Below are 12775 nucleotides of genomic sequence, written 5' to 3' on the forward strand. Positions count from 1 at the left end.
CTCCAGTAGGCATACACACCTGAAAATGATGCACGTCCGCTCTGCCGCCACTATTATAGTCTATAGCCCCGTTGGCCCATATGCCCGAATCCCAATTGGCAGGGGGTCGAACGTACGCCCCAATGGGGCCACTGATCATGAAACTGAACACAATGTGAAAGCACCCTGCTATTGGAACGGTGTAAAACTTACTTTCACCTGTGGTGGTGCTGCAGGAAAATAGAACATTTACTGCCAGGCTCGATCACAGATCATCGCTGATCGCTCAGGACTAAAGTAATGACACCCCAGAGGCCCTTATTACCTCATTGATAGGCTGGTTCCTCGGAGTCGGTTTCCTATGTTATGAGTGTTTGCTTTTTTGGGAGAGGGGGTGTTGAGTATCTATGATGGAAGATTCTCTTTGATGTAGCAGAGAATATAACAGGAATATTTTGAGCCTCTCGCATTCTGTTCTTGTTTTCATGTTTATGTAAATTCCGCTGTTCTACTCCTCGTTTTGTACATTTTAAGTATTGCTTTTAGCTAAGATGAATGGGGCCTTTCAAGTCTGCGCAACCGAAAAATCCAACAACAACTGCTTACATAATCTCTGTACAAATGATCCTGTGGCGTTATACAAATATGTAAGAGGCTGCGCATATATAATTGGCACCTGCAAACTTAAAGGGGGCTCCAAGTATCCAAAAATCCCCCTCTGAGAATTGAGATAAATTCTAAAATTCTCACTGTGGCCACTAGAGGGAGTTTCTTGCATGCCGATTTATTATTGAGATAAATGGAGACATCACACTGCATGGGGGCTGTGTGGAGGCATCATACAGTGGGGGGCTGTATGGGGACATCATACTGTGTGTGGGGGGGGGCTGTGTGGAGACATCATACTGTGTGGAGGGGCTGTGTGGGGACATCATACTGTGTGGGAGGGCTGTGTGGAGACATCATACTGTGTGGGGGGGATGTGTGGAGACATCATACTGTGTGGGGGGGCTGCGTGGAGACATCAAACTGTGTCGGGGCTGTGTGGAGATGTCATGCGGTGTGGGGGCTGTTTGGAGACATACTGTGTGGGGGATGTGTGGAGACATCATACTGCGTGGGGGCTGTGTGGAGACATCATACTGTGTGGGGGGCTGTGTGGAGACATCATACTGTGTGGGGGGCTGTGTGGAGACATCATACTGTGTGGGGGGGCTGTGTGGAGACATCAAACTGTGTGGGGGCTGTGTGGAGATGTCATGCTGTGTGGGGGCTGTTTGGAGACATCATACTGTGTCGGGGCTGTGTGCAGATGTCATGCTGTGTGGGGGCTGTTTGGAGACATCATACTGTGTGGGGGGCTGTGTGGAGACATCATACTGTGTGGGGGGCTGTGTGGAGACATCATACTGTGTGGGGGGCTGTGTAGAGACATCATACTGTGTGGGGGGGCTGTGTGGACACATCATACTGTGTGAGGGGGCTGTGTGGAGACATCATACTGTGGGGGGGCTGTGTGGAGACATCATAGTGCATGGGGGCTGTGTGGAGACATCATACTGTGTGGAGGGCTGTGTGGAAATATAATATGTGGGGGGGCTGTGTGGAGACATCATACTGCATGGTAGCTGTGTGGAGACATCATACTGCATGGGGGCTGTGTGGAGACATCATACTGTGTGGAGGGCTGTGTGGAAACATCACAATCTGTGGGGGGCTGTTTGGAGACATCATACTGTGTGGGGGCTGTGTGGAGACATCATACTGTGTGGGGGGGGGGCTGTGTGGAGACATCATACTATGTGGGGGGGCTGTGTGGAGACATCATACTGTGTGGAGACATCAAACTGTGTGGGGGCTGTGTGGAGATGTCATGCTGTGTGGGGGCTGTTTGGAGACATCATACTGTTTGAGGGCTGTGTGGAGATGTCATGCTGTGTGGGGGCTGTTTGGAGACATCATACTGTGTGGGGGGGCTGTGTGGAGACATCATACTGTGTGGGGGCTGTGTGGAGACATCATACTGTGTGGGGGAGCTGTGTGGAGACATCATACTGCATGGGGCTGTGTGGAGACATCATACTGTGTGGAGGGCTGTGTGGAGACATCATACTGTGTGGGGGGCTGTGTGGAGACATCATACTGTGTGGAGGGCTGTGTGGAGATATACTGTGTGTGGGGGGGGGGGCTGTGTGGAGACATCATACTGCATGGGGGTTGTGTGGAGACATCATACTGTGTGGAGGGCTGTGTGGAAACATCATAATGTGTGGGGAGCTGTGTGGAGACATCATACTGCGTGGGAGCTGTGTGGAGACATTATACTGTATGGGGGCTGTGTGGAGACATCATACTGTGTCGAAGGCTGTGTGGAGACATCATACTGTGTGGGAGCTGTGTGGAGACATCATACTGCATGGGAGCTGTGTGGATACATTATACTGTATGGGGGCTGTGTGGAGACATCATACTGTGTGGGAGCTGTGTGGAGACATCATACTGTGTGGGGGCTGTGTGGAGAATAGAAGTTACAGTAATCCATATTGTAACATGTATTGGCAGTAGCAGTTAGTCACCAGATTGGGAGACCTTGGTGGCCATTCAACTGGCCCACAACGACCAATCCACTTTCCAGGAAACTGTTCAGTTAAGCACTGAAGATGGCACGTTCCCTGAGTTTTTCCAGCAAGATGGTGCACCACCACATTATGGGTTTCAGGTCCGAGCATTCCTACACGAACAGTTTCCTGGAAAGTGGATTGGTCGTCGTGGGCCAGTTGAATGGCCACCAAGATCTCTTGATCTGAACCCATTAGACTTTTATCTTTGGGGTCATCTGAAAGCAATTGTCTATGCTGTGAACATATGAGATGTGTAGCATCTGAAACAACGGATACTGGAAGCCTGTGCTAGCATTTCTTCTGCGGTGTTGCTATCAGTGTGTCAAGAGTGGGAGTAGAGGGTTGCATTGACAATCCAACACAATGGGCAGCACTTTGAGAACATTTTATAATTGGTCATAAACTTGTAAATAACTTATGAAAGAATAAAGTTACGTTAAAACCAATCACACCATTGTTTTTCTTGTGAAATTTTCAATAAGTTTGATGTGTCACATGACCCTCTTCCCATTGAAAAAAATAAAGTTGGATCCAAAATGGCCGACTTCAAAATGGCCGCCATGATCACCACCCATCTTGAAAAGTTACCCCCCTCCCATATACTAATGTGCCACAAACAGGAAGTTGATATCACCAACCATTCCCATTTTATTTAGGTGTATCCATATAAATGGCCCACCCTGTATTTATCTATTATCTATTATCAGTCTATTATCTATCTACCTATTATCTATCTATCTTTCTATCTATTTATCTATCTATCATCTATCTATCTATTATCTATCTATTAACTATCTTTTATCTATCTATTATCTATCTATCTGTTATCTATCTATTATCAATCATCTATATATTATCTAATATCTATCTGTTGTGAGTTCTGTTTTTGGGCTCCCTCTGGTGGTTACTGATGGTACTGGGTGATTTGTGTTCTGCTGTCTCTGGTGTCCACCTGTTCTATTAGGATTTGGGAGTTTCCTATTTAACCGGGCTTTCTTGTCATTTCCCCGCCGGCTATCAAGGTTATCAGAGTGTTTTGTTACCTCAGCTTCTGGCTTCAGTAATCTTCAGGACAAGCTAAGTTTTTGATTTTCTTGTTCCACGTTTTGCTTTATTTTTGTCTTGTCCAGCTTGCATGTAATTGTTTCTTTGCTGCTGGTTGCTCTAGTGGGCTGTAATTGCTCCTCATGTTCCATGAGTTGGAACATGAGTTCAAGTAATTACAGGATGGTTTTTTGAAGGGTTTTTTGCTGACCGTGCAGTTTACTTTTGTATCCTCTGCTATCTAGTTTTAGCGGGCCTCATTTTGCTGAATCTGTTTTCATACTGTGTATGTGCCTTCCTCTCATTTCACCGTCATTATATGTGGGGGGCTGCTATTTCTGTGGGGTATTTCTCTGGAGGCAAGAGAGGTCTGTGTTTCTTCTAATAGGGGAAGTTAGATCTTCGGCTGGTGCGAGACGTCTAGGATCAACGTAGGCACGTTCCCCGGCTATTGTTATTTGTGTGTTCAGGTTTAGGGTCGCGGTCAGCTCAGGTTCCATCACCCTAGAGCTCGTTGGTGCCTGTCCTTTTGTGATTCCCTGCCATTGGAATCATGACATCTATCTATCCATTATCTAACTATTATCTATCTTTCTATCTATCTATCTATCTATCTATCTATCTATTATCCATCTATTATCTATCTATTATCTATCTATTAACTATCTATTATCTATCTGTTATCTATTATCTATCTGTCTATCTATCTATCATCTATCTTCTATTTATTATCTATCTATCTATCTATCTATCATCTATCTTCTATTTATTATCTATCTATCTATCTATCTATCTATCTATCTATCTATCTATTATTTATCTATCTATCTATCTATCTATCATCTATCTATTATCTATCTATCTATCTATCTATCTATCTATTATCTATCTATAATCTATCTATTATCTATATTTATCTATCTACAGAATCTGAAGTTAATGGATTATTATCTTTCAGAAATCTCTCTCATTCTTATTTTTCCCTATCTGTTGTGTTTCTCTGCAGTTGGAGAGTCAGTGCACGGAGCTGAATAATGACAAGTACGAGACCAAAGCCGAGAACGAGAAGCTGAAGTTAACGAACAAAGAGATGAGACGAGAACTTGAGAGAACGTCACAAGAGTTAATGACGGCTCAGAGACAACTGAAGATGCTGCAGGAGGAGGCCTCGCAGCTGCACGAGGAGAGAGAAATGTACATATCGCACACGCACATTCAGTTTTATCAATGGAGAGTCAGTTAGAGGGATATTTCCATCATAATCATTTATGGCATAGCACATGATTTGCTATAAACATCTTATAGGGACCGGTCCCCCCTATCAGATGATTGGGGTTACTTTGAATTTCGGAATGATTCCCCGACGCCTAGAAGTCTAAAATCAGACTACCCAGGGTTTGTTTGTAGTCTGTTACCATGGAGACGGATGCAATAACACAGGAGCTGTAGTTTCCAATATACAATTTTTTGGGGGGGATGTGTGGGAGGAATTAAAAAAACACGATCCCAAAGGTGGACACGTCCTTTAAGCTTTGCAGATGCTCGGCTGGTACCATATTAGCAAACACATCCCGAAGGAAAATAATGAATATTCCTTGTATTTCACTTTAGATTTTCCTTCGCCATTATAAGTGTTATTATCCATCAGTCATGAGCAGCTAGATAGATCCGGAGCGGCCGTCCCCCGAGCCTGCGCCACGCGCTTCAGACGGTACTTAGCGGCATTTCAAGCAAACGGAGTATTTTCTATTCACATTCTCCTCATTCAGTTACATCTTCAGATACAGCGGGGGGTAGCGGCCATCCTGCCGGGGACAGGCGGCTTATCAGTGGCTTCTTGTTATTCTGCTCCTTTCCTAGGATCTCGCTGCTCTGGAAAACTATTGTTTTATCACAGCTTTACCTGTTTATTATCTATACATTATTTATGTATTATCTATCATCTATATATCTATATATTATCTATTATCTATCTGTTATTTATCTATTATCTATCTATCTATCATCTATTATCCATCTATTATCCATCTATTATCTATCTATTATCATCTATCTATTATTATCTATCTATTGTCTATTATCTATATATTATCTATCTCCTAATCTGCACTCATTACCTGTATTAATTGCACCTGTCTGACCTCTTTACCTGTATAAAAGACACCTGTCTAAATAATCAATTATACTCCAACCTCTCCACCATGGCCAAGACCAAAGAGCTGTCTAAGGATCCTCAGCCGAAGGATGGGAATGACTTTAGTAATTCCAAGCAATTACATCAGTAGCAGGTGGTGTCAGGTCCTGGTACCTGAAGGGGTCACAAAGTCTTTTTTTGCCTCCTCATACCTTATATTCTTACATTGTTATTGTGTTACAGGGAGGTATACCGGGTCACGGAGAGTCTCCAGCGGGAACGCTCAGCCCTTCTAAAACAGCTCGACTTATTAAGGTAAGTGATGTCTGTGAAAGAAAACCCATTAACAAACACCACATTAGGGTATTCATAATTAATTGTGGTTTCCTGCAGGGGTGTATCTAGTGGGGGGCAGGCGGGTGCTCTTTGCTGCCTCCCATAGTGGGAGTCGGCAGTTCTCTGAGCTGGCGGCACAGAGACGGCGCAGTGTGATGCTCACAGCAATCAGTTGTACTCATGTCTTTCAGATGCAAGTACAATTGAAGCCCTGACCCCCGGTACTTCTGGGTCAGGGTGACGTCAGTAGCGTGATAAGATCAGCTGATCATGCTGCAGATGTCACTCGCCAGCGCCGCTGAGGCGCAAACAATGTTTGTGGTAAGTGATCCAGTAGGAGTGAAGGCACTGAAGATTTATTGCAATAGGGACTAGAGGACAAAGTATGGGGATGAGTGCAGGCGCAGTATTGGGAGTAAGCGCAGGGTTGGATGCAGACACAGTATTGTGAGCGAGGTGGGATGGGTGCAGATGCAGTTTTGCAAGTGAGGGAGGGGATGGTGCACACAAAGTATGGGGAGCAATTTGGGGATGGGTTCAGACACAGCATGGGAAGCGAGGGGGATGAGTGTGCAGGCATAGTATGGGAAGTGAGGGGGATGGGTGCAGACACAGTATTGGAAGAGAAAAGGTGAAATGGGTGCAGACACAGTACGGGGAACGAGGGAGGAATGGACGCAGACACCATATAGAGAGCAAGGGAGGGGGAGAATGGTTGCAAAAACAGTATGGCGTGCAAGGGGGTGAGTGCAGACACAGTATGAGGAGCGAGGGGGAATGAGCGCAGATACCTTCTTGGAGTGAGAATGGATGCAGACACAAAATTGGGAGTAAGTGAAGGGATGGATGTGGACACAGTATTAGGAACTATGGGGGATGGGTGCAGATGCAGTTTTTGGGAGTGAGGGAGGAGGATGGGTGCAGACACAGTATGGAGAGCAATTGCTGATGGGTGGAGACACAGTATGGGAAGTGAGGGGGGATGGGTCCAGACATAGTATGGGAAGACAAAGGGGAAATGGGTGCAGAAACAGTATGCGGAGTGAGGGGGTTATGGGTGTGGACACCATGTTGGGAGCAAGGGAGTAGGAGAATGGTTGCAGAAACTGTATGGCGTGCAATGGGGGTGAGTGCAGACACAATATGAGGAGCAAGGGGGATGGGCACAGATACCATACTTGGAGTGAGAGTGTGGAGGAATGTGTGCAGACACAGTATTGAAACGATGGAGGGGCGATAGGTGGGAACACAATATAGTGAATGAGAGGGACATGGGTGAGGACAGTATGGAGAGCGAGGGGAGGAGGATGTCGACTTAGTATGGGGAATGAGGGGGATGAGTGTAAACACATTATGGATTGCAAGGGGGATGTGTGAGGAAACAATATGTGGGGATGGGTGTGAACATAGTATGGGGAGCAAGGGGTGGTAGGAAATTTGAGGAAATAGTAGGAGGAGCGAGGGCGGTATGGGTACAAAAAAGGAATGGGGAACGAGGGGGAGTACATGAAGAACCAGTATGAGGGGGTTATGGGTGCCTTCCTATTTACAGGTGCACGCTGCATTGAACAATTGTTCTTAATGTTGGATGACTACACTATTGGGAAATAAGAGATATCCATTGATGGAGGGTGGTTAGGGGGGCACAGATTGGGCACATACCCCAAGTGCTAGGTGCCAAGGTTAGTAGGTGGGGTGTCGACTAAATTCGTGCTTATGTGTTTTATCTTCAATGATACCTTGTATCAAAGTTTCAGGATTATAGAGAGTGTTGTAAGTACTGTAACTCCCATGGGATTGTCAAGACTGGATACAATTGCAGCAATTTCTTAGCAAAGGTTCAGTTCACCTTTGGGGACTTTTTTTTATTTAAGTGCATGTATTTTGGGCTAAAAATAATTTTCGCAATTGGGTTTTATTAACAATTTTGCACCATTTGTCTTTTACGGGCTTTTTGTTTCCCTCAATAGTGATTGTAGAATTCCTCTTTAGAATGAACTGAGTATTTTTTTTATCAGTAACACTCTCATCTCTTAAATAAAACTTTAATTTTGGAGCACTTTTTTTTACATTATTTATTATTTTTTTTCCCCCCAGTGAAATGAATAAACATCTAAGGGATGAGCGAGACAGCTTCCTTCAGGTACAGACCCAAATGGGTTTTCCACAATTGCTAACATTTATGAGTAAATGTCAAAAGTAGCCAATTTTTACTCAGATTTTTATTTCACTACTCCTCTGAGCAATATATTATTTTAAGTCCTACAAACGGTTCTGGAGATATGGGATTTTTTTTTATAGCTCTCCATTTTATAGTATTTACCAAGGGGGTGGTGCTCATAGGGTAATAATGCAGAGCAGCCTGAAGACACGCCCCCGAGGATCTCAGAGGTTGCATCCCCTGTAATTAGGAAGTTTTTCCCAGTCCCACAAATACGGGATAACTTTCAGACTTCAGAATACTTCCACTTTAACTTGGAATCAGTACACAATCAGTTTCTAACCTCCGCTAGTGCATAGTTTACAACATTGGTGTTGGCAAATTCAGGACTTACTTGTCCTGCCCAATGCCCAGCCTCATTATACTCCAGAAAAGCTCATTTCTGCTTGGTATTTCTATAAACTCTACCCCCTTTTGGCCTAAAAAAAACCTCCTGCAGTTACTATGCATTCAACTGATAGGGCAGGGGGGCAAAACTTCTGACATGGGAACGAGGTAAAATATTTTTCCCTCTTTTTCTTACCCAGAAATCAAAAGCGAATGCGTCTAAATCAATGAAAAATCAAAGATCTGGATCCATAATTGGGAAATATTTCGAAAAGAAGCTTCCGATGAAAAGGTACTTTTAGGATTTTATTTCTACATGACCGAAGGTTACGAGTCAATCCATGGAAGAATCTTATACCCAAAAATGGCGATTCTATAAATGACTGGATTTATGTCCCAGGAAGGAACTTTTAGGCTCGTTGGCTTTGATCTAACCATCATCTAAGCTTCAAGTATAGCCAGATATTGATATAACATCCTTCGCCTGGTACCTATCAATTCATGGGGGTCCTCTTTTCACTCCCACAACATTTTCAATGTAATTCTATGAGAATTTTCATTTAGAAAGCCCCCTCACCAGGTTCTAAATCCAGCTCTTCTTCTCTCGGTTCTCCACCATACACTTAAAGGGTTCCCATAAGCATTTATTTACCCTAGAATTGGTGTATTTTTTATGTGTTTTTTGCCTTCTTGAGTAAGGCGCAGTGCTGAAATGGGTGAATTATTGGGACTAATGTCAAATGTTCACCAAAAAGGAGGATTATCAAAATTTTCTCAAATCATACATCAGTAGCCGGTCACATAACTTTTCTTGGGATTGCTGTGTCATGGGAGTACTGGGTAGACTAAGGCTGGTTACCCGGGCCCCTGTGGTATCCCTCAGGCTAGGAAAACCCTGTCTGACCCTCTCCCAGAAGTTACACTAAAGGTGTGCATGTCTGGGCCACCAGGTCTGACCCTGTCTCCTGTTTCAGCCCTAAGCTGAAACCACCACCCGCCACCCAGTGAAGAGACCACACACCAATCCCCACAGAAAGCACAGACAGGGAAAACTGAAAAACGCACCACGCCGCAGTCACACAGAAATACACGAAAAGGTGCACAGGGCAAAACAAATACAAATATAGGAAGGAGAAATATGACAAAGGATAATACACCACCAGATACGTTATTCCTTCTCCTAGACCACCACTCCATACTGAGATCACCAGGCACAAGACACAAGCTATAATCAGCGACGCCCAAAGTTCAGCAGAACTATTTAAAGGCAGAGGGCGTGACCCAGCCTCCAATCCGAGTACCAGCTAGATTAACCCCGGACAACCTAGACAAAATCTAGCCGGCGCCACTGAGCGCATAGTGGACGAATGCGGAATTACCGCTGTCTATCGGACGCCCTAGTGTGAATAGCGTCCAACATGACATGCTGTTTGTGTGACCATATAGACAAATAGTCCGTGGCACTAGGCTCCCTTTTCTATATTCCATCTTTGACATCATTGTGTATTTTTGGTGGGCATTTAGCTAGGTTGACCATTCTCCATCCAAAAGATTATTATTATGAGGACCCACAAGGCTTCCAATAAAGAACGAATACCATACAACAATTAATTTATCCAGGAATCTATACAGAAGACAAGATCACGGACAAGGCTCCAACTACTATAATTGTGTATTTTTTTTATATATTTTTTTCCCTTTAAAGAGGACCTGTCACCAGGTCAAAAGCGGTCAGTTTAGGTTCTCTGTTATGACCTGGTGGTAAGGACAACAATGGACCTGATGGTTAAGAGCACCCGGAAAGACCTGATAGCCACAAAACACAGAACAAGCTCTGGGAAGTGGGAACTCTGCTGACCGCAATCCCTAAGCCTATCACACACACTAAAAATAGCCGTGGATTGCTCCTAACGCTCCCTATGCAACTCGACACAGCCTCAGAAACTAGCTAGCCCTTAAGAGGAAAAATAAGCCTACCTTGCCTCAGAGAAATTCCCCAAAGGAAAAGGCAGCCCCCACATATATTGACTGTGAGCAAGATGAAATCACAAACACAGAGATGAAATAGATTTAGCAAAGAGAGGCCCGACTTACTGAACAGACAGAGGATAGGAAAGGTCACTTTGCAGTCAGCACAAAAACCTACAAAAGCCACGCAGAGAGTGCAGGAAAAAAAAACCCTTCCGCACCGACTCACGGTGCGGGGGGGCGCCCCTCTGCGTCCCAGAGCTTCCAGCAAGCAAGGCAATAATTAACAATAGCAAGCTGGACAGAAAAAATAGCAAACAAGCAACATAGCAAAGAGAAACTTAGCTTCTGCTGGAGTAACAGGTAACCAGTACGATCCAGGAGCAAACTAGAGCCATAGTACAACATTGACAGCTGGCATCTAGCAATGATCCAAGAGGAGTTAACTAGAGTAGCCAGCTAACGAATTAAGCTCGTCACCTGTGGAAGGAAACTCAAAAACACCCACAGCCACCAGAGGAATTCCATGGACAGAACCAGCCGAAGTACCATTCCTGACCACAGGAGGGAGCTCAACAACAGAATTCACAACAGTACCCCCCCCTTGAGGAGGGGTCACCGAACCCTCACTAGAGCCCCCAGGCCGACCAGGATGAGCCAAATGAAAGGCACGAACGAGATCGGCAGCATGAACATCAGAGGCAAAAACCCAGGAATTATCTTCCTGACCATAACCCTTCCACTTGACCAGGCACTGAAGTTTCCTTCTCGAAATACGAGAATCCAAAATCTTCTCCACCACATACTCCAACTCCCCCTCAACCAACACCGGGGCAGGAGGATCAACGGATGGAACCACAGGCGCCACGTATCTCCGCAACAATTACCTATGGAACACATTATGGATGGCAAAAGAAGCTGGAAGGGCCAAACGAAATGACACAGGATTGAGAACCTCAGAAATCTTATACGGACCAATGAAACGAGGCTTAAATGTAGGAGAGGAAACCTTCATAGGAACATAACGAGACGACAACCAAACCAAATCCCCAACACGAAGTCGGGGACCCACACAGCGCCGGCGGTTAGCGAAACGTTGAGCCTTCTCCTGGGACAATGTCAAATTGTCCACCACATGAGTCCAAATCTGCTGCAACCTATCCACCACAGTATCTACACCAGGACAGTCCGAAGACTCAACCTGCCCTGAAGAGAAACGAGGGTGGAAACCAGAATTGCAGAAGAACGGCGAAACCAAAGTAGCCGAGCTGGCCCGATTATTAAGGGCGAACTCAGCCAAAGGCAAAAAGGACACCCAATCATCCTGATCAGCAGAAACAAAGCATCTCAGATATGTTTCCAAAGTCTGGTTAGTTCGTTCGGTTTGGCCATTTGTCTGAGGATGAAAAGCCGAGGAAAAAGACAAATCAATGCCCATCCTAGCACAAAAGGAACGCCAAAACCTTGAAACAAACTGGGAACCTCTGTCCGAAACGATGTTCTCCGGAATGCCATGTAAACGAACCACATGCTGGAAAAACAATGGCACCAAATCAGAGGAGGAAGGTAATTTAGACAAGGGTACCAAATGGACCATCTTAGAAAAGCGATCACAAACCACCCAAATGACCGATATCTTTTGAGAGACAGGGAGATCCGAAATAAAATCCATAGAAATATGCGTCCAGGGCCTCTTCGGGACCGGCAAGGGCAAAAGCAACCCACTGGCACGAGAACAGCAGGGCTTAGCCCGAGCACAAGTCCCACAGGACTGCACAAAAGAACGCACATCCCGTGACAAAGACGGCCACCAAAAGGATCTAGCCACCAAATCTCTGGTACCAAAGATCCCAGGATGACCAGCCAACACTGAACAATGAATCTCAGAGATAACTCTACTAGTCCATTTATCAGGGACAAACAGTTTCTCTGCTGGGCACCGGTCAGGTCTATCAGCCTGAAATTTTTGCAGCACCCGCCGCAAATCAGGGGAGATGGCAGACAAAATTACCCCCTTTTTGAGAATACCCGCCGGCTCAGGAACACCCGGAGAGTCAGGCACAAAACTCCTTGACAGGGCATCAGCCTTCACATTCTTAGAGCCTGGAAGGTACGAAACCACAAAATCAAAACGGGAGAAAAATA

The 12775-nt window shown here is 45.1% G+C and overlaps 1 protein-coding gene across 2 annotated transcripts in view; it reads left to right on the top strand.

The window, feature by feature from the left end:
* The window catches only part of CRACR2A (calcium release activated channel regulator 2A), a 118732-nt gene that overhangs the window by 72578 nt on the left and 33379 nt on the right, over positions 1 to 12775 (top strand). For both annotated transcript variants that reach the window (XM_069763438.1, XM_069763437.1), the window contains exons 8-11: positions 4651 to 4838; positions 6022 to 6093; positions 8212 to 8257; positions 8863 to 8954. In XM_069763438.1, coding sequence (XP_069619539.1) covers positions 4651 to 4838; positions 6022 to 6093; positions 8212 to 8257; positions 8863 to 8954 — 398 coding nt within the window. The remainder of the gene's footprint in view (positions 1 to 4650; positions 4839 to 6021; positions 6094 to 8211; positions 8258 to 8862; positions 8955 to 12775) is intronic.

The sequence above is a fragment of the Ranitomeya imitator genome, chromosome 4, assembly GCF_032444005.1.
Source record: "Ranitomeya imitator isolate aRanImi1 chromosome 4, aRanImi1.pri, whole genome shotgun sequence".
In the NCBI taxonomy this organism is placed as follows: domain Eukaryota; kingdom Metazoa; phylum Chordata; class Amphibia; order Anura; family Dendrobatidae; genus Ranitomeya; species Ranitomeya imitator.